The sequence below is a fragment of the Lonchura striata genome, chromosome 2, assembly GCF_050655825.1.
Source record: "Lonchura striata isolate lonStrDom1 chromosome 2, ASM5065582v1, whole genome shotgun sequence".
In the NCBI taxonomy this organism is placed as follows: Eukaryota; Metazoa; Chordata; class Aves; order Passeriformes; family Estrildidae; genus Lonchura; species Lonchura striata.
The window spans coordinates 135,376,805-135,397,253 of NC_140704.1; the positions used below are offsets into that span (position 1 = coordinate 135,376,805).

The 20,449-nt window shown below is 35.0% G+C and overlaps 1 protein-coding gene across 8 annotated transcripts in view; it reads left to right on the top strand.

Annotated features, from left to right (window-relative positions):
* VPS13B (vacuolar protein sorting 13 homolog B) overlaps positions 1–20,449 on the top strand; it is a 434,872-nt gene that overhangs the window by 80,182 nt on the left and 334,241 nt on the right. For all 8 annotated transcript variants that reach the window (XM_021529420.3, XM_085573894.1, XM_021529419.3 and 5 more), the window contains exon 16: positions 1,198–1,322. In XM_021529420.3, coding sequence (XP_021385095.3) covers positions 1,198–1,322 — 125 coding nt within the window. The remainder of the gene's footprint in view (positions 1–1,197; positions 1,323–20,449) is intronic.

The following is a 20,449-nucleotide window of genomic DNA, read 5'->3' on the forward strand; positions in this document are numbered from 1 at the left end:
ATTTGATGGGAAGTTAGGAGGAAAAAACATCACTACTAGTAGTATTGATAGAGCAAAACCATCACAGTGAAGATATGCAATCAAAAACTATTACCAAACAATTTAATTGTTTTTTGTTATAAGAGGACAGATCTCTGAGTGTTCACAATTAAAGATGCATTATGTGAGAGGAGCTCTTATTGTGAGGTTGGGGGAAGCTTACGATATTGCTGTTTTGAGATGGTTCAGTTGCCATCTGCTCTGTGGAGTTTTAAAGCAGGCCTTTCCAGCCTTTTAGTGTGTGCTTCGGAAGTTTGAAACCTTTAGGGTGCTACTAAAATATAAATATCTAATACTACTACTGTTAATTTTAATCAATTTCGCAGTTATCTATTCACTTCCATGCTGATATTTCAGAAGAATTTAATTATTTAAATCTTTATTATCTGCAAACAAGAAATTGTATTTCAGGATTACATGGCAAGCTTTCAGTTTTCTGGGTGATATGTTTACCCTCTGTCACATTTAAAGTGATTGGAATTGCAGTACTACAAGTCATCTGTATGTTTTTCAGTTTGAGAGGATTTTTTTCTCTCCAGAAGACATTTTAGTAGCAAAATTTGGACATCAGCTTTGAGTTTTAAAGGGTTTATTTACTAGCTTTAATAATGGCTGGATTGCACTGTTCCTCTGACTAGTGATACAGCATGTTAAAAGACAACTTTACAGCATATATGTTTGCCATATTGAATGGGGAAAAATCATAAAGGATTCCTGTGATGACTCTTTCTGTAGCCAGGCTCTTATTAAGAAAAAAAGCTTTGAAGGGAAGCTTCTAATTTCCTTAAATACCACTCTTTCATACCAGTGTTGTAGTTACTCAAGGTAATTTTACTTTGTATGTAATATGCAAGTTTAAAGGATATAGACAAAAGTATTTGAGTTGAAAAATTGTAATTCAGTATTCTTCTAAATACAGCAGACCATAGTTAACAGTTTTTGAGTGAAGAAAATATTTTTACATGTGTTTTTAGGGCATTATTTGAAGTAGATTTTTGTAGCTATATATATGTTTGGGGAAAAGGAATTATCTAAAAATAATACACAATTTATTTAATATTTAGTAAGTATATTTATAAATATGTTCTAAAATATCTTGAAAGTAAAGTATTCTAATCATGTGATATTATACCATTTGACCAACTGAATTGGTTCCAGATATTTGGTTTTCAAGCAGCACTGACTTCTTTGGACAATAAAGGATTATACTGCATTCCTGTTCCAGTTATCCCCTCATTCAGTACTGCTGTTTATGGCAAGCTGATCAAGTTCCCCAAATATTGGTGAGTATTAAGCCTGTAAGCACATGTTTAAGTCATGTGCACAATTACTTTTAAATTTTTAATGAGGGATTTGAAAATGACAAGCTTTACATATATCCCTAAACTTCTCTGTCTTCTCTCATATTTTGCTGTTACTTATGTTATCATTCATAGGTTTCGTTGTAAGGATAGCTGTCAATAAACATTTTAGACCCTAGTTTGGCTGAGAGACCTGGAGCTAAGGACACCAAGGTCACTGTTTCAATCCCAGTATGGGCCAGTCACTTCAGATAATGATCCTTGTGGGTCCCTTCCAATTCTGCATATTCTGTGATATAGATGTGCTGTACTAAGTGGCTTTCTTCTAGACCTTGTAGGTTTCTGGAACCAGTTGCCATTCTTTCTTGAGCTGATAAAAAAGTTGGTTACGTACTGATGGCAAGCTTGATGTTTTAACTGAATAGGTCAGCTTTTTCTTTTTTAAATTCAACCAAATAAAAAGCAACAAACTGGGTGGGGGTAAAACCCCCAAGCATCTCAAATCCAAAATGTTTCTACTACACTTTTATTTGTTTCCTTTTACAGCTGGAAGTGTTTCAACATTGTGATGAGGTATTAAACTGTTTTTAGTAGTTCAGATGTTAAATATTTTTTTTCTGAAGACAGTTCTCTACTTTATTATGAAATGTGCTCTGTAATTTTTTAGCCTTAAATGCAATGGAAATTCAGTATTTAAATTTATCTCTACAGTTCAATTTTGTCATCATAAATGTCAGTATGTAATAGTTTATATTGACAGGTTGCATTTACAAAAACTATTTTCAGGAAAATCCATTTTGACAATATTTTGGACAAGATATTAATTTTCTTTATCCCTCATTTTGAGTAGTAGCTGTCTGTAATACTGCTTTATGACTAAATCCATGCAAAAAAATTTATATAAAATGACAAGACAAAAAAAAAGCATGTTAATGGTTAAATATTTTGGCTTCAAGCATTCTGTTGAATAGCTAATTTGTAGGATATATTTGTTTGTGAAACCTTAATGGATTATACAAAAAAAGTCTATTTCTATAATTGTTCTTAGTGTCATGTAAAGAATGTACTAATTTTTCTTTCACAAGCTGTGATACTATATTAAATGTAAATGGGTTTTAGCATTATCAGCACACCACCAGGTGGTAGCAGCCTAGCTTTGTCATAATGTTATGACTTTGTCATAATTTCTAGCAATAGTTTACAAAAGTATTAATGACTTTGAATTAGTTGCTGTTGTGTTGTATCATTTGGCTAAAAAAAAAAAAAAAGTTTTCAGGATGCCCTATAATCAGCACTGATCAGAGCAGTTCAGGACTTTACAACTGACAGCCTTTCCTTATGTTATCTGACATTTAACACTAAGCTCTGATTAGTAATCTGGTTAGGTTAAAACTGCATGAATGAATCAGTGTTGAATGGTAAACTTAAATTTCTTCACTATATTCTAAACCCCATATTTAGTTGCGCAAAATCAAAAAAATTATTTTAAGGATGAGTTTTTAAATAAATCTGTCATCTGACAGGTTAGTGGTATTCAAGTGCTGCCGCTTTCTCATGAGTGTGTTCATGCTCTTCTGCATGTGTTTGTGCTTGCTGTGCTCCATCTCACGCTTGCATTCTTGTGCTTGTCCTTGTGCACTGTTTCACACTTGCCTTCATCCTGTCTCATGTTCCTGGCCTTGCCTTTACAGTCTCTCTCTCGTGCATTCTTGGATTCTCTTGTGTAATCTGCCTCTCTCACATTCTTTGCCTCTCTCTTTTAAAAATGCATTGTGTTACCATGCATGCCCAGCTGGAAGGAGCTGTAGTTTTGGGGAGTGGAGGCAGTGGTATGGTCCTGCTTTGAAACAGCAAGCCATCTATTGGCATTTATTAGAAGATACTGTGAGACCAACACTTACCGTGGTCCTGTTAGTGTGTTTTGATGGTTTTCTCACCTTTTTCCTGTGATATCTTTCTATGGCTTATTTATTTCTTAATGAAATAAAAAAACTTTATAAAATGAACTTAGTCCAGCCATTTATCTAAACTAAGCAACACCAATTTGTGAGTAATAAAGTAAAAAAACCAAATGAATACAGCAGCAGCCTGGTTAAATGAAGTGTAGTTTGAAGTGAGTAAAACTCCAGATGAAACACATCAAATAGCACTTCAGCTAAATCGAAATCAGCATGAGGACTGAAAGCTTCATTGAAGTCATGCAGTGAGTGAGAATTAGTCTGGTAGGATAACCTGGTAATGTCATTAAACTTAAATTCAGTCCTCCCTCCCAAATTATACCACCTGCTTTATTTGGATTTGTGGATTTCACATTCCAGAGTTTCTTAAAGTGCACACATCTGATGCTACATGTGTTCTTCTATTTCTTCGTAGAAAATACATACCACAGACCATACCTTTTAAAAACAAAGACATTTTATGAACTGTTATGGAATCCCTTAGGTAGTATGTTTTGAGTTAACAGTGAAAATCTCAGCTTTATTTCAGACATAAATCAGTACAATAAGTTTCTTTTCTAGTTTCAATACAATAATCTAAAAATTACTGTTATATACAGTGTATAAAATACTGTAGTAATATTAATTTTTTAAAACTAGTTGATAAACATTGGCAGGATGTTTTAACAGATAAAATTTCAGCAACGTCAGTCCAGTAAATTCCAGTAAATGACCATGAACAGTCATAAAATACTGTTTACCTAATAAATTGATGTCTCTTTTAATTTCAGTTAGTGCACTTTCTTTGTATAAAAGAAATGTGCTCAAAGTCACTAGTTAACTAAGTCTTGGACATCTTTTAAGTTGGATAGCTAATCTGTTTTCATTGGAAAGTACAAACCATCTGGTCTTTTGTTTTTGTCAAGTGTAACAAGATGCAAAATACAATGTTCATGTCAATATTTTACAACTGCTTTATGTAGTGTTGCATGCCAGATTGTAAAGCAGCTTTCAGAGCTTTCAGGAGGATGTCTAAAACCAACTGAGAATTAGCAGAATATGGTTAAAAGCCTAGAGTGAATGACAAGAATGTTTATTGCCAAACAGAAATCTTGAGAGGAATTAGCTGATTTTCTTTTACTCTTCTGGCTTCAATGTCTGTGGTAACAGATGAGGTAATCTGGTGTGAGGCACTTCAGTGTTATAACCTTCTATCACTTCTAACATACCACTTCACTGTACTTCTGAGGAATGCTAAATTAACAGCACAGAATATGGATTTGTAATAGCTTTGGTTTAATTGTTCTGGTATCTGATTGACAGTGATGTGTCCTCTCTATATTTTGAGCTAGATATCAGTCTAGTTATATGTGTTATTTTATTGCTTTTCTTAAACTGTCTTCTCTAAACAAGTGTTCCAGACTCATGTTCTTGTTTTTCTTTAGCAGGTCTGTAGGAAGTTTTTCACTTGCTGTCTCTACCTGTGACAGATTTTCAGACTCTCAGCTCTGGTAGAATGAAGTTATAAATGAGGGTGACTTCATTATCCCAGATTCCTTTCTGTTCAGCTTCTTGGTCCTGTAGTCTGCTTTCAAGAGATGTGTTTTCTTGATGGTGTGTCCCCTCTTTATTATTTGGATACCAGAGCAATAGCTGCTGTTTGCTGCTTTCAAGGAAGCACCAGTACAGAGTTGACTAATAGCTAGTCATGTTAAGTTTGAGTGTGTGAATTAACCTTTTATAAAGAGGTTGAGGACCTGCTGGGTAAATTATTATCTAGGACTTCGTGGTCTGCACTTGAATAATTAGAAACTATAGAGCATTTTGTTGATTATTCTTGAGTTTTTACTCTGTCAGTACAAAAATCTTGAATAGAAACTTGCAAATTAGATCTCAGTAATTCTTAGTAAACAAAGAACAGTCTTTGAGATGCTTAATAGATAAAGTTTCTGCAAAGATTCTTTCTTTTGAGCTGTTCTCTGGAGACTGTCTTAAGAAATAAATTTCAGCTGAAATACATGCAGTGTGCTAATCTCCATCAAGATTCACCTTTCTGATGAAGACGGATTTTTGGTAACAGGAGATTTGATTTGTGTTGGCACTGTAGTTTAATTTCTTCAGTGTTTTTATTGAAGTGTTAATTATTATTGACAAAAGCTGACGGAAGTTTAAAATTTGCTTTGCTGTTAAATGCAGTCATATGTATCATATGCTGGGCACCTCAACTGTCCAGAGATCTGTCACTTGTTTCACTCGTGAAAGCTGTGAATTACAGACCTAACATAGTGATTTTATTAATGTGTTCACTTACAGTTCTGAAAGATCACTTAAGAAATTCAGACGCAGTGCTTTACCCATGGAATGAATATGTGTATTTTCTGTAGGCTCTTTTTATGAACTCTCAAGAACATTTAAATAGCATAACTGTGCTTAATATTTCAACAGAGATTTAAGTGTAAAGGTAAACATTTACTGTGTCCTTAGAATCTGCTACATTTAGAGTAGATTGGCAAATCAGGTTATAACTGCCTTTTGGCTAAATATTAGGCAAAGATTTTGAGAAAGGTACTTTGTCGCTAACCTGAACATCAGCATTTTGCTTTCTTACATTACTTCCTTGCTTTTATTTTGATTTTTTCCACGGTGTAATTGTTGCTTTGTACACACAATTTAGTTTCTATTTTATTTTCTAGCTTTAATATTAACATTACCAAACCTGAGGACTCTAACTCCCTCATTACTACTGCAGAGGTTTCTGCTCTAACTTTCGTTATTGTAAAATTGTTTGTATTTTTATATAGCTTTGCTTCCTTTTTCTTCCATCATGTGTCCCTTGCAGGACAAACGTCCATCTCTTAACCAAAGTATGTACCTGGTATGCCATGCAGTTGTATTCTTATTCAGAATAATAACACAACTGTATTATAATATAGAATAATTTCTTAGAATCATTACACAGTTGAGTAAGGTCATAATAGGTTCTAGCCAGGATGTGCACCTACTCGTGTCTTGTAAATACCTGCATCTCGTAAATACCGTGTGCATTTAATGGTATCCCCATGAATTGACAAGGGTGAGAGCAATTCATGTTGATCTGCAAGTAGAGTGGGAGAGGAAAATCTGGCTTCTTACACAGTAAGAAGCTATGTAGCAAGGAAATTAGGTTCTACTGACATGGCCTTTCTCAACAAGGTACTACTGTCATGACAGTAGGAGATCTTCAGGATTTGCTGCTCAGCAAAGAGAGGATTAAAAGTGTATAAAGGAAGAAGAGGTTAACTGTCTGTTTTTGCTACTTTTTTGAATGAAACATCTTTGCAGGACATGTTCAGTGGAGTAATCTATTTAGGGCTAGAAATCATAGTAGATTTGCGAGCTTGAGAGTCACAAGATTTAGCTGTCATGACATTCCGTAAAGTTGTGCTAGTAGGCGTCAATCAGATCCTACTGGCAGGTAACACAGAGCCAACTATCCACAAACTGTGCATTAGATCATAAATCTAGGAAGTTTCCCCATAAATTGACACTTAGGTTTTGATTTTGGCAGCCCGTTTTATTGGCTAGTCACAGTAGATCAAGAGCAATGTCAATTTAGATTGGGTGTGGATTTCATTTCACATGGGCTGTTGAGGGGCATGCTCATTTCTTGGGTCAGAAGCAGAAACAGGTTGAAAACACATGAAACTCGTTTTGTAGCATTCAGTTGTGACTATTAGTTATGTCAGTAATTGAATTTTACTGCCAGGTGAAAATTTGGGATAGTCTTCAAAACAGAAAAGATCTGGGGTTGAATGCCTGAACATTCAGATGCATTCAGTGTATGGAGCAGGGGAATTTCAGCCACTTCAGCATTGTTACAGTTAGATCTGGCACATTTTAAAACCTATTTGAACTATTGAGATATGCCAGTGATAGGGGCGGTGCACAAGCAGCAAACAACAGTCATTTTCTTGGGTTCGCAGGGGTGGTTGTGTAGTAGTGCCTCACATGAGAACAGTCAGAACAGCACAGTAAGGAATGTGCTGGTTTGCTTCAGTATTGGCCACTTCTCTGCTATTGCCTAGAAAATGCATCAAATAACATAATACTAAATAAAAAAAATATTAGTAGCTGATTTTGATAGGACATTATGTGAACAGTGACTGACAGTTTGAGAAGTTTGATTTACTGTGCATCTTAGTGTTTGAGAAGTAAGTATGCCAGTATAGTATAGCATATTGTGAACACTGATGTAGGGTGATATAACAGCTTTAACACAAGTACTTTTTGTTGATTTAACATATCTTGCTTTATAAAAGTTCAAGGGGGTCATGCTTATGGATAAGTATGAAGATGCTTAACGAACTTAAGTGGAGCATTTCTAATCTGCAGTGATATGAACACCTTAAGTTTCAGTAAGAATGTTTTGGGACACTTTTCAACTGCACTGTTCTGGAAGGAGCTGTTGATTACCAAGAAAAGCATTTGGAACAGGAGGGGTTTTGCATTCTGAGTACATAACTTGCAGCTTGATTAGTGTAACAACAAATTAATTTCAGTTGTAAACCTCAAGTTTAACTTTTTTTAAAATCAAGTCCAGATCAAATGTTACTGTTTCTTCAGCAGATGTGGCAGGCAGCATTCAGCAAATCTGTTGAAAGTGCACTTATAATCAATGTAAATTGAAAGCAGTTGTATTGTTCAGTATTGTCCATGAGGAAAAAATTCAGCAGAGTTGACACTGAAGGGTAGTCACCGGGAGTGTTTCCAGTGTAGTTATTTAGACTAATTAATTGTCAAATCTCTTCAGTGAAAGTAAATTAAGCTTAGTAACTAATATCTGTCCAGGGAAAGTGATTGCACATGGTGAATAGTTAATCCTGGTTTTCTAAGTGCTGACATTACTTCTACAGTTTACATAGAAACAGTTGTTTACTGTTTCTAACTGTTGCCATCAGGATTTGCTGGCATTTGTACTAGAAACAAGAAAATGGTATTTCAAAATGTGAAGGATTTTCAGGGTTGAAGCTGCATTTTGATTAGAGACCAGTGAAAGGTATTAAAAACCCAGTCTTAAAGGTGAAATGCTGTTGTATAACATAGAATCCCTGTTATATATTTCTTTTGCACTGGATGTATTTAGAATTTTTTTTTTCCTCTTGGTGGTACCACTATCTGTATAAAAGGACTTGTTAGGATTTTCAGTGACATTCTTTGCTATGAGGCTTTACCCATGTAGAATCTGGCTAGAAAGATTCACTGGTGGCAATTCTTCACACAAAGTTTGCCCTTTGTTTCTACCGATTTTTTCTGCAGTTTGGTGCCTTTTTTTTTCCTGCCTCTGAATGAATCTGTGAATTTTGAAGAGAAGTAGAGTTTCTTTGCTGGCATCTCTGCTGGTAAATGACTAGAAGCCCAGCTGTGACTGTGAGGCTTGGTGTTTTCTTGTGTCTCAGTTCATATACACATGTCTACCTGTGTCTTTCCTTTCCACACCCAAAAGGCAGGAGAAAATAAAATTAGATCTAAGAAGGACATATATTGAGGCTTCAGAGCGAGGGCAGCTTCTGAGGTGCTCGGTCCCTTCAGCATTGTTGGAGAAAGTGCCAGCCTGAGGCCCTGGCCTGAGGCTGGTGCAGAGCGAGTGCAGTCAGTGCACTCGTGCAGGGTCAGCAATACACAGGGCACACACCATTACTGGAGCCAGCACTCAGCCTCCATAGCCGGCCAACAGACATGCTTGAAACTTGCACCCTGAAACTGATTGTGGTGTCGTTCTGCGAGCCAGCCAGCCCCAATCAAATGTTGGTTATTACACAGAATTCTGTGTAATAACCAACTGTATTTTAGTGTTGCAGTTGCTCTCTTACCTTTCACCTTTTTGTTTGCCTCTTCTTTTTAAGGTAAAGGTGTGGTTGTTGATAGGATTCAAAGCACTGTTTTAAGAATTTGTAGTCATTAAATACAATGACTTGGAAAGAAAAAGACCTTTCATTCATTAGGACTTAGAATAATTCTGCAGAGAACTATATTGGATTATTCACCTTGTGTACCAAATAATACACCTTCACCAAAGCCGTGTGTTTACTTCTTGAATAAACTGTATGCCTATCAGTTAAACTATATAGAATTGCTGATTTTGTTTATCTTTTTATGTTTATCATCATTATGCTCATGCAACATAGTCATGTTGCTGGCCAAACATACCATAACTCTTTTTGATTCTACAGATCTTCAGTCTCAAGTGATAGGCATCACTTCCACCTGAAGTAAGGTACCAGAAACCAGAGTTAAATTATGCACCTACTCTTACAAGCAGATGAATGTGACTTTCAGTTGAAGCTGATACACATGATAAATGGTGACTGCACACATTTTATTAACACATAAACTGTATTTATCTTGACTCAAATATCCCAAATATAAAGGCTCATATGGATGTTCAGCTGTCCATAATACCTTAGCATCTTTACTGCATCTGTCTTCATCTCTAGGTGGAAGAAACATACCGTCCTGTGTCCAGGATAATTTGTTTGCTGTGTTTTCCTCTTGCTTGTTCCCTCTGTCACCCAGAGGTGTTTTCTCTTTTTCATAGAAATAGTCCTTTTCATTGATCAGGATCTTTTTGGTTCTGAGTGTTTGTTTCCTTACCCACAAACAGTATGCATTCTCAGCATTTTTCCTCAATCACTTCTTAGTTGTTTATATGTTTGTATTTTTATTGCTATTCATTTAGCAATGCCTTTTAAAAGAAGTTAAAGTAACCCATCAGGTGTACATACTGAGGAACAGCACTGAATGAGTATTGAGGTGTTGAATGCATATAAACATTTGGATCTCCATTTAGGCCTGTATGTTTGGTAAAATTTGTCTGTTTTTTATTATGCTTTAATCTTCTAAAGGACACCAGCTCCTGCTTTCTGAACTAGATTTTTTAGCATGGTGTGTTTTAGATAGGAATGTTAGAGGGCCATTTGAACAAACAACAAAAAGAGAACACGTAAAGGCAAGTTCAGGTGGCATAAGAAGCTCTTAAATAGTAAAATATGAGAATAAGACCTGTTCATTGGATTTGGAAATCATTATACCTGTTGTAAATACTTCTGGCATCAATGTAAAAATGGAAAGGATTGGTAGTTCAGACACCAGTACAAAAATTGTGGATTTATTTTTCAATTGATCAGATTTTTTTTCTTACTATAATGTGTGTGTTTTTTAAACAAAAGCCATTATGATTCTTTTCTTTGCTGATGTTTAACGAGTGTTTTCTTTGAGTTTAATGGCTGATTCTAAAATGAGCAATTGAATAAAAGGAAATACTAGGTAAACACAATTAGAATATTTATTTGATAATGAAGAAATACCTAGGGATAATGAGAGAATTAAGAACTTGACTTTCATATTTTAAATGAGCATATGGAAATGGGACTTCTGTAATGTCACTGACTTAGTCTGTTGCTCTGAAAGTATTTGTATGTCTTTGATTTTGCATACATATTTATTGGATTTGGCTGTGCATATATCTGTAATACAAGAAAATACCTTTTTGATGTGTTTTACGGACAATATCTTAATTATGTGTGTGATAATTTTGATGGTCTTGAAGACTCACTAGGGTTTGTACAGTTTTTAATTAATTAATTAAATAGATGTTACAAGACACAGTGAAGAGATCAAAACTAAATGCAGGAAAACTATATTCATAGAATCTGCATCAAAGCTTTTATCATTTTTGAGGAATGAATGGCGTAAATTAATGGCAGAGTCAATGCTTAAAGAAGGTAAATTTAGATTTAACAATAATTGTAGTCTTTGAAGTATAAAGTATTATGCATTTACTGAGATTTAATGTTTTGCTTTAAATAGCTTTTGATAGCCTTTAAAATTCTTTTGAGGTTGATACTTAATGAGGCCACAAAATAATAATTTTCAAGTCTTTGTACTCTTTCTGCAGTTATGCAGTGTGTACATGTGAACCATTAGCACGCCTTGTCCATTCATGTCTGTGCTGTTGAAGACACCCTTGATCCATCCTTTGCTATATTAAAGGCTTTTCTGGTAATAAGAAAAACAAAATGGACTTCCCTGTTTCCAGAAACTTCTTTTTAATAATGTACCTTCTCTCTTAAAGGAGAGTGGAATTGGCTTTTGACGTACTGTAAGGGACAGAGGTGAATCCTTTTATTTAGCAGCGAGGTTGGATTTAAAGGATCGCTTTTCCAACCCCAACCGTTGTGATTTATCTTTCTGGATTTGACAGAATTCAGATACAGAAGTACAGCTTCTTTTGTTTTTGTTCCTGACCTCTCCATTTAGTGCAATAATTTTGTTCAAGTATTAGTTTTGTTTTGCTAATGCAGACATGCACCTTCTTACTGCTCTGACTAGCTATAAAAAAATTGCCAGAATTTCAAGTAACCTTTTTTCTCTCAGTGCAAATATGTCCTTTTGTCTACTAAAATATTTTATCTATTTATGAAAGAAAATAAACAGCATGTGAAAGTTTTTAGCAGAAGCAATTCACAGAAGCCCCCAAATCATAACCCACTTACCTTTTTGGACAAATTTTTTTTACTGAGATTAGTTGTTACTGTTTACTTAAAGTTGGGGCTGTGTTCAGCTCTTAAATCTTCAGCAAGGAATTTGAAACTGTGTTAGTTCCCAAGAAGACCTTTGAACTGTGTTTGTCAGTGCAGTTTTCCTCACTGAGCACCAGCATGTTTGAGCCCTTCTGGCTCCCTGTTTTACCTGCTAATGGCAACCAAATGGTTCTGTGTGGCAGATTTAGAGGATTGATTTAATGGCTGTTTCTGCTGCTTCTGGGGTTGTGTGAAGGGGGAAGGAGGAGAGGGAAAGGGAGAGGATGGGGTTACTTCCCTAGACAGTAAAGCAGGCTGCACTGTGGGAAGCCAGTTCCCCAAGCCCTGAACCACCCCGGTAGCTCCTGAGATTGGATACACTCTAGTATCCAAAGCAATGGTACTGGATTTATAAAAGCTATAAAAAAGAGTAATGTTGCTTTGTTTTAGTAAACACAGATCCTTGTGGGTTGGAGGTTTATAGCCACTAGCAACTTTTACCTGATCACCTCTGTGGTTTTGGTCATCTGCAGCTGTTTAGTTACAGTATTTGCAAGTTTCAGCTGTTTCCTTCTTGTTCCCCACCCACAACTAACATCTACCTACAAGATAAATGATAATGATGGCTGGCTTTTAGTTGGACATTGCTGCTTTTTCTTGTAGGATCTCTTTCTCAGGAAAAGATACAAGGCTCAATTAAAAAGTAGGTGTAAAAGTTCTCTGCTTTTCAAATGATTGATTCCCTTTGCACTACCTTCGTTATGCCAGTGCTTCCCTATTGAATGTCCCAGCTTCTTTCCAGACTTGCTGCTGGCTTGTTTTTGTTGGTAATGCATTTTGATTTTTGGCCACTGTAATGAATATTGGTTTTTCTCATGGTCTTTGTATTTGAATCTTGTGGCATTGTAATACAGCTGTCATATCCCTTGCCTTGTTTTCACTAACACCCACCATCAACAACTGGAGGATTCCTAGATACAAGTAAAAAAGTTAGACCTTCTTGCAGAGGTAAAGAAAGACTGGATGTTTAAAATGTAAGTAATTTTAAAAAGTCCTGAATTCACATTGAGGCCATTCTGTGATGAAAGTTTATTTTTTTCACATTTTTTCAGATCTCTACCCTATGCCTTGTGGAGTTTCTGAAGATGCAGTTCTTTAAAGATGTAACTTTATATATGGTTTAATATATATGGTTTACACGCATCCAAACCTTAAATGCATAAAGAAGACTGAGGTCTGATTGTTGTCTCCTCAAGAGATTACAAGCAGGGAACTTGTAATTTTCTTCTTTTATATATTAAAATATATATCATATCACTTTGATTATTTCTGGAGTTACTAACTAGTGCCTAGAAAAAGAGTTTTTTGTAAAGAAAGAAATATTAATTAGTGACTGGTGTCAACTTGTAGTTTGGTGGCAGTTCAGATCCATAGCATCTGTCCCATTGATGAGTCAGTAAGCTGAATTTGATCTAAACATCCTAAATATGTTTCTCTAATGCAGCTGCCAGGTCTTAAGATGTTCCTGTATTACAGTTTCAACAGCCACCTTAGTTTATCTTGTGTCTAAAAATAATACTGAAAGCCCCAAATACCTTGTTGGTATAAAAAATTTTTTGCTTCATATCTATTGCATTTTGAGGCATATATGCAAGGACCAAGCTAGACGTGATTACAGACTGCTTTCATTCCTGCTTTCTGAACCATTTAACCTGCAGGTGAAAAGACTAATCAGATGCTTTATGATGCTCAAATCATGTTGAGGGAAATTAAAACTTTGCTACCTTCACATTCAGGTGTTTTTTCTTGCACACTTTCTTCTCTTGCTGTCTCATAGCACAGGTCCCTGTTTCTCACTTCTTGCTGCGTCACAAACCAACATTATTATTTGCACATAGCAATCACAGTTTTTAATCTAATGGTCATAACTTTAATGACCAGATGGGACAAAATTAATTAAAATTATTTTAAAAACAACCCAAGTTTAACACTTCTAACATGTCCAGAGATGTATATTCTTTGCTTAAAAGGGATTTTTTTCAAGTTTTTTTCCTTTTAGATATTTTTTTATTTCATTATTTTTGTTCTTGTAATATGCATTCATTTTTTGCTGTGCTGTACAAAGCTGAATTTTATTGTTCCATTAAAATGCACACTGTACTGAGAATTGAGAATGGATAGCCTCTATTCATTTTCTAAGCCATATTAAATTTTATACTCTGCCTATGTTGTTTTGTTTTCACAATTGTTTCAAAGAAATCTGTGGGGATTTTTTTGATGCTTGCATGTGGATGAAAATGTTGAAAGATATTTTAATCACTAACAACTTGTATGTCAGAATTGATGTTTAAAAATGTATACAGAAGTCCATTAAAAAATGATGGCATTTTTCTCTTCTAATCCCATATCCAAAATTTTCAGAAGTTAATGTTTTGATTTACTGAAAAAAGAAAAAAGAATTAGTGAACATTGAAGTTCATTGTTCTCTTGCTTGTAATAAATTGTATGATTAACAGTGTTTCCTACAATTAAGAGGCCAAGGCAGCTGCAGCTCCTGAAAATTCCCCTATGTCAGAGATGATGTAAGATACTAGGCAGCCTTTAGTGAAGTCTGTAGAAGAGCAGAAGTTTAAGACATCAGTCTTGGAGGTGGTTTTGGAATGAAGTGTTCTAAAGCAAGTTTAATTGTTTGGGGTTTTTTTTTTTGATAATAACTAACTTGGTCCTCTACCATGAATAACTGTATGTTGCTCTTTGAGGACTGAAGATCATATTAGTATATGTGGACATGGGATATGTTTGTGGGTTTTTTTTGTGATTAGCAGTGACTTCATTTTGGCATTTCAAACAGTAATGCTTCCATTTCCCTTCCTACATGCTTCCTTTAGAGGTTTGATATTTGTTATTAAGGAGCTAGACATGGTTTCCTTTACAATAATAATAATAGTTACTTAAATGTTAAGAAAAAGGATAAATTTTTTCATCTTTTAAAATTAGATATCAAACATTAGATAAGTAGAAATATAGATTTGTTGTAGGTATATAGATAAAGCTGTTGCTCATGTCCTATAAAACCAGCATGCACTTTCTGGTTGCCTAAGAGGAAAGGTGTGCAAATGCTGACTGAAATTATGTGGGCATTTAAATGACATTCAGGTTCTTCTAAGGCACAATTGCTAGGTTCTAGTAGCAGGTTACTGGTTTTTTATTTTGGAAAAAATGAACTAATCGTGTTTTACTGTACAGGATATGAGTAATAACAAAAATCAAATTTTTTTCAAACATTTTGCAGGTTCCAGCTTTGCAGTTGGGGACTCTGTATAAACCTCTGGACCCAGCTGTTCACCACTATATTCTTTCAATCACTCTGAGGTGTTGATTTTACAAGAATGAGTTGCTGTTCCTAAAGTCTACACACTGAAAATATTTCATAACGGGCCTGTGAACTTACATGGATTGGCTGTATTCATGCCTATGCATGCTGTATAATAAGGACCAATTCATGTTTTTGTTCAAAAACAGCAAAGAAAATTATTTTCTTTAATGGTACGCCAGATTTATTAAAATATTTCAGCAAGTCTGTATTACAGTTTGTCAGCAAACTGGCTACAACCAAAGAGTATTTAAAAATCATTTAATTAGGACAGATTCATTTTCACTCCATGCCACTACACAGCAAGACTTGCTTGTTCATATTTCTTTAAATTTGTTCTGGAACTTGTCCAAGTTCAGCTTTAATGAGTAGCCTATCCTGCTAGTTAGGATTTATTTTCCCCTAGAGAAGAGTGTTTGAATTGGTAGTTTTTTAACCTGTTCAGTTAAATGAACATATGTTCAGAACTGCATCTTAACTCTTGAGTGTAAAGACTTGAGAAATAATTATTCCTATTGTTGTTACAGTTCCAAAATGCAGTTTAAGTAGTGTTTTTAGACCCAAAATATGTGCCACAACTTTTTTAATAAGGTGAAGAATTTTGATATGAAGTTGCTTAATGCAAATTCAATGATACAGTATAGAACCACAGATCTGATTTGGTTTACTGAAAAAAATTACTTGTATTTTCACTTATTACCTGAATATATCTCTTGGGTCATGAAACTTGGTTCAGTATAGCTCAATACCTTATTAATGATGTATTTTCCATATTAACAGGTGCAGGTTGGTGGCAGACTTTCATTTTGAGATCTTTTAAATGCATTATTTGTGTTTCAAGACTATTATAATAAATCCTGAATTATAATTGTACTTTCATCACTAGACGGGTCTAGTTAAATTTTCCTTTAAGGAACATTTGCTACACACATGGTACAATGCTTCCCCCGCCTTGTTTTTTTTTTTTTTTTTTTTTTTCTATAAAAAAAGATTTATTTTCAACTTCCCATTCCTCCAAACGTTTCTGAAAAGGACCAGAAGACTTTATTCCTATGGGATTGTTAAAGTACAGTACATGTAGAATTTGCATATTGTTAAAAAAAAAATCATATGCTGTTACTACTCCTAAGGGACAATTTTATGTGAAACTTTTAAGTTTTGAATGTAGCATAGGTCAGTACAGTAGCTGTAATATGTATTAGTTGAATAGTTGGACTTTTAAAGCAAAATCTTTTGCACTGCTATATTGTATGCTGTGATTGTCACAGCTCTTCAGATTCCCTCTGAAATGCATTAATTTGCTAATAAAAATGTGTTTAGATGGACTTACTGTCGAGTTGTGTTCATTCTGAAGTTTGCTGAAAAATGTTTTCTGCCTTCTTGGTTCCTTCTCAATTTTACATGAGGAAACCCATCTTTTGAAATATTTAAACACTTTGTTCTGAAATACTTAGATTTAATCCTGCAAAATAGTATTCAGAAATAAGGGGGGAAATAGAGAAAACACAGTGTGAAAGGATAACAAAAGGAAAAAATACCAGAAAGGAAAAATGTAACAGTGCACTTTCATACTGAGATAAATAATAAAGGATTACAGTATGTGGCTTAAAAAACAGAGGAATACCAGGAAACAATCTGATGTCGCTATACATTATATTTTTTTCAGGTAATGCATGCAAACTAGCTATGCATTTCCTAAAATCCAGTTTCCATATCCAATTCTGTGTAAAAGAAATGGGTTATGCTGTATAATATTAATAATTAAAAGAAATAAATTATTGTGTGTACCATTCTGTTTCAGAGGAATGGAAGTTTTTTTTTTGCCTTTTATACTCCTTTACTCCTGCACACTTGTTTTGCTTAAATTGATAGATTACAGAGCTTGTATTTGAACTCTAGGAAATTTTAGGAAAACAAGTTCAAATTCTAACTTGGGATGAGCATCAGAAAAGATTTCAGAATTGTAATCTCCACCTGTGCTTTTCATGGTACCCAGGGCTTTTCTTTGAGTGGCTACGGACATAGGTCTGTACATTTGCACAGAGCATTTCTTGTGTATCTGAGGAGCTGGAATGGGACACATGTTTTATGTAATTGTATCCACAAGACAATTGATCATGTGTCCTCTTGTGCATTTGTGTGGTAGAAATGATCAGAATATGTTCCAGGCTCTTTATTCCTTTTGGGTGTCTGAGTCAAAGTGGTTTTCTTTACTGGTGGTATTTTGTCTTGATTTGTTTTTGTAAACCAGGCAGCATCTGTCTCTATTTGCCTGACTTAATACTGGTATTATTTTCAGTTTTTGTTTAATCTCTCCTTAAAGTAGTTCTAATTTGCAGACTAGGTAATTTTCTGATGTTTAGAAAAATGCTTTTTTTAAATTGATTTTTTTACACCAGCTAAATTCAAATGGATACATTCTTTTCTATGATTTGTACTTTTTGTGAGAAGAACATTTTCAGGGAAGGTTTGCAGTGTGTTTAACCTTCAGACTGAAAGAGGTAGAGCTTCAGGAGTTTTGTACAGATATTTCTTACCCTTTTGGTTTCCTACTGTGCTGCAGTTGGTAGAAGTGAGCCTGGAATGGGGTCTGGTCATGTACTCTAGAAAGGTGTGTACTTGGCTGTCAGCAGATGAGGTGGGTGGGAGATGCAGAGTTCCCCCAAACAGGTCATATGTAACTTCTTTGTTCTAGCTTGCTGTTTGGTGTTTGTGATTCCTATTAAAACAAACAAAATAAAAAAAAAAAAGCAAAAAACAACCAAACAAGGCTTAATGCAAGATCTGTTCTTCAAAGGCCTCTAAGAAGTTTTGATTTTTGTAGCAGCAAAGGCTGTACCTAAAGGTGGATTCAGACTTCAAAGACGGATGGATTTATTCAAGCAGGAGACCGCTCTTTTTGCAGGGGTGTTGTGGAGCATGGTGTGTGTTCATATGAAAGAAATTTCTACTACCAAAAACAAGCCTGAGTTCTTCCATATAAACATGAAATGTTTTTCCTTCATCCGTGGTTTTTTCTGCAAATGGCATTTGAAGCTGGCAGCATAATTGTGTCATTAGCTTCAAATGAGTTGCAAATCAGAGGCAGTCTTGTTTCTGGTTTCCTCCCCCTTCTCAGCATTTTTGAGACAGGTAATCCTGATTCCAAGCTTTATGAGGTTGGAAAACCTCATTCTAAAGAATACTGATTACTATTACAGAAGGTTACAACATCTGTTTTTGTTTGTTCTTTGTCCTTCATCTGTATTTACATCCATTTCTGAAAACCTTTCATGAGTACCTTACATAGGAATCACTTTTTCTTTTTATTTTCATATTAAAATAGTGAAGAGCAATGGTTATTGTGGATGGCCTTTATATGACACTTTGATATGTGCTGTAGACATCCACAGCTGAGAAGTATTTAATGTCCCTTTATAAGCAGTGGGCAGAAACAGTGACCTGCAGAGACATTAAATTTGTAATTCTCAGGTCTTGAATGAATGGATCTGCTATGTCTACAAGTGCATTTGTCTTTTGATTTACCCTGAAAGGTTCTAGACCACAGTGTTAGGTGTGGGTATTTGTTTTTACTGTAGGTATCTAACACTGAGCTTAATTCCTCTTGGTCCAGAGAAGATGAAGCTGTTTCCTGGAATTGACAAGGAAATAAAGGAAGGAGATCTGTTTAGGAGTTGAGGCGAATGCTTGTATGGCCAAGTCTAAATTCAAATGGATGCCATTATGTTTAGCTGTACCACTGTTTAAACACAGTGGTTGAGAGATGTCTTCAGATGTTCAGAATGCTTATTTCCAAATCATGCTTCATAAGTCACATCTGTAGCTTGTGGGCCAAAAGTGTTAGCAGCAGAATACTTTATTACTCTGCTGCTTCATCTAGAGCATAGTGATCCTGGGTCTGAGAAGTGATGTAGTATTTTTCTCTTTACAGTTGTCTTGAAGGCTCACTCTAACAATCCGATGCAGAATATTCAAGAAGTCTACTCCTTATTGCCAAAATTTGGTGTCATTTCATGCTGCTGAAGGTTTTAGAATTCAAGCATCATAAATAAATGTCCTGCTTCTTAATTCATGGAGCCTTTAGGTCATACAGCTGCTATCATTTTCTTTTGGGCCTAGACAGGAGATGTAGTGTATTATGGCTGCTTCTGAGAGTTCCTTGGAAAGTTTTGATTTTGCTGATCTGAAGAGTCATTGAATGTCTGCATATCTTTACATTTTCAATCCCTGTGCATTTTGGTAAAGCATGCTTTTTTTCAGGGCCAGTGGATTTTGTGTGCAGTTTCAGCAGTTTTGCCTCATTTGAGGCTCTGATTCCCGTTGGAACATTTACCTACTATTTATTTTTAAGGGGCTTTAAACAGACAAATTTTCTGTCCCTAAAGTTTTCTAACAGAGGAGATGCTCCAGAATGAGAATGATCTAATACGTGGATCAGTAATTATAATGCATGGAATCATAGAATGGTTAAGATTTGTTGTAACCTTAAAGATAATCTAGTTCCAGCCCTCCTGCCATGTAGGAGGTTACAGAAAATAATGCTAAATAGCAGAAAAAGTGCATTTCAGTGCTAGAGTAGGAGATGATTAGGGCAAGAATGATAATATTAAAAACATGATACAGGAAAAGGCTCCAAACTGAGAGGGCTAAAGCACCTTTATAGTTTTTGTTGAATGTAGCAAATCAGTCTGTTGCTTGATTTCAGGTGATAGTGTGTAAATTAGGAAGAAAAATAAGTTACTGACTGCTATAGTTTTTGTAATGCATTCTTGTAGATGGTGGATTGTATTGTCACAGAGGAATTTATTTCCCAGAAGTATGTCCTTTGCCTTATCAAATGCCTGACTCCTCCTGTTGCTTCTCCCCAATTAAAAGACAAGGCATTGAAAAATAGTAGAATCACTTATTGAGCTCTCTTAGCAAAATACAGAATGTGGGCTTGTTTGTATTTTGATATATGAATATTGTCTATATGTTTTTTGGATCACTAGCCATATGTCATTTATTGATGCACTCTAAGTTTTGTAAATCAAAAAATCTGGAACATTCAGTTTTTGAACAGGTGTTTTTAGTATCTGCATAATTTTGAGTAGCTCTTGATGGGAGCACATGAAATTGTTTTTATCTAATATTTTCAAATCAAGGGATAATTAGATAAAAATATATGGGTTTTTTCTGTCATGTTCTGGAGGGAGATACAAAGTTCATTCATGTAAGAATTCCTGGTTAGGTTTCATTTCA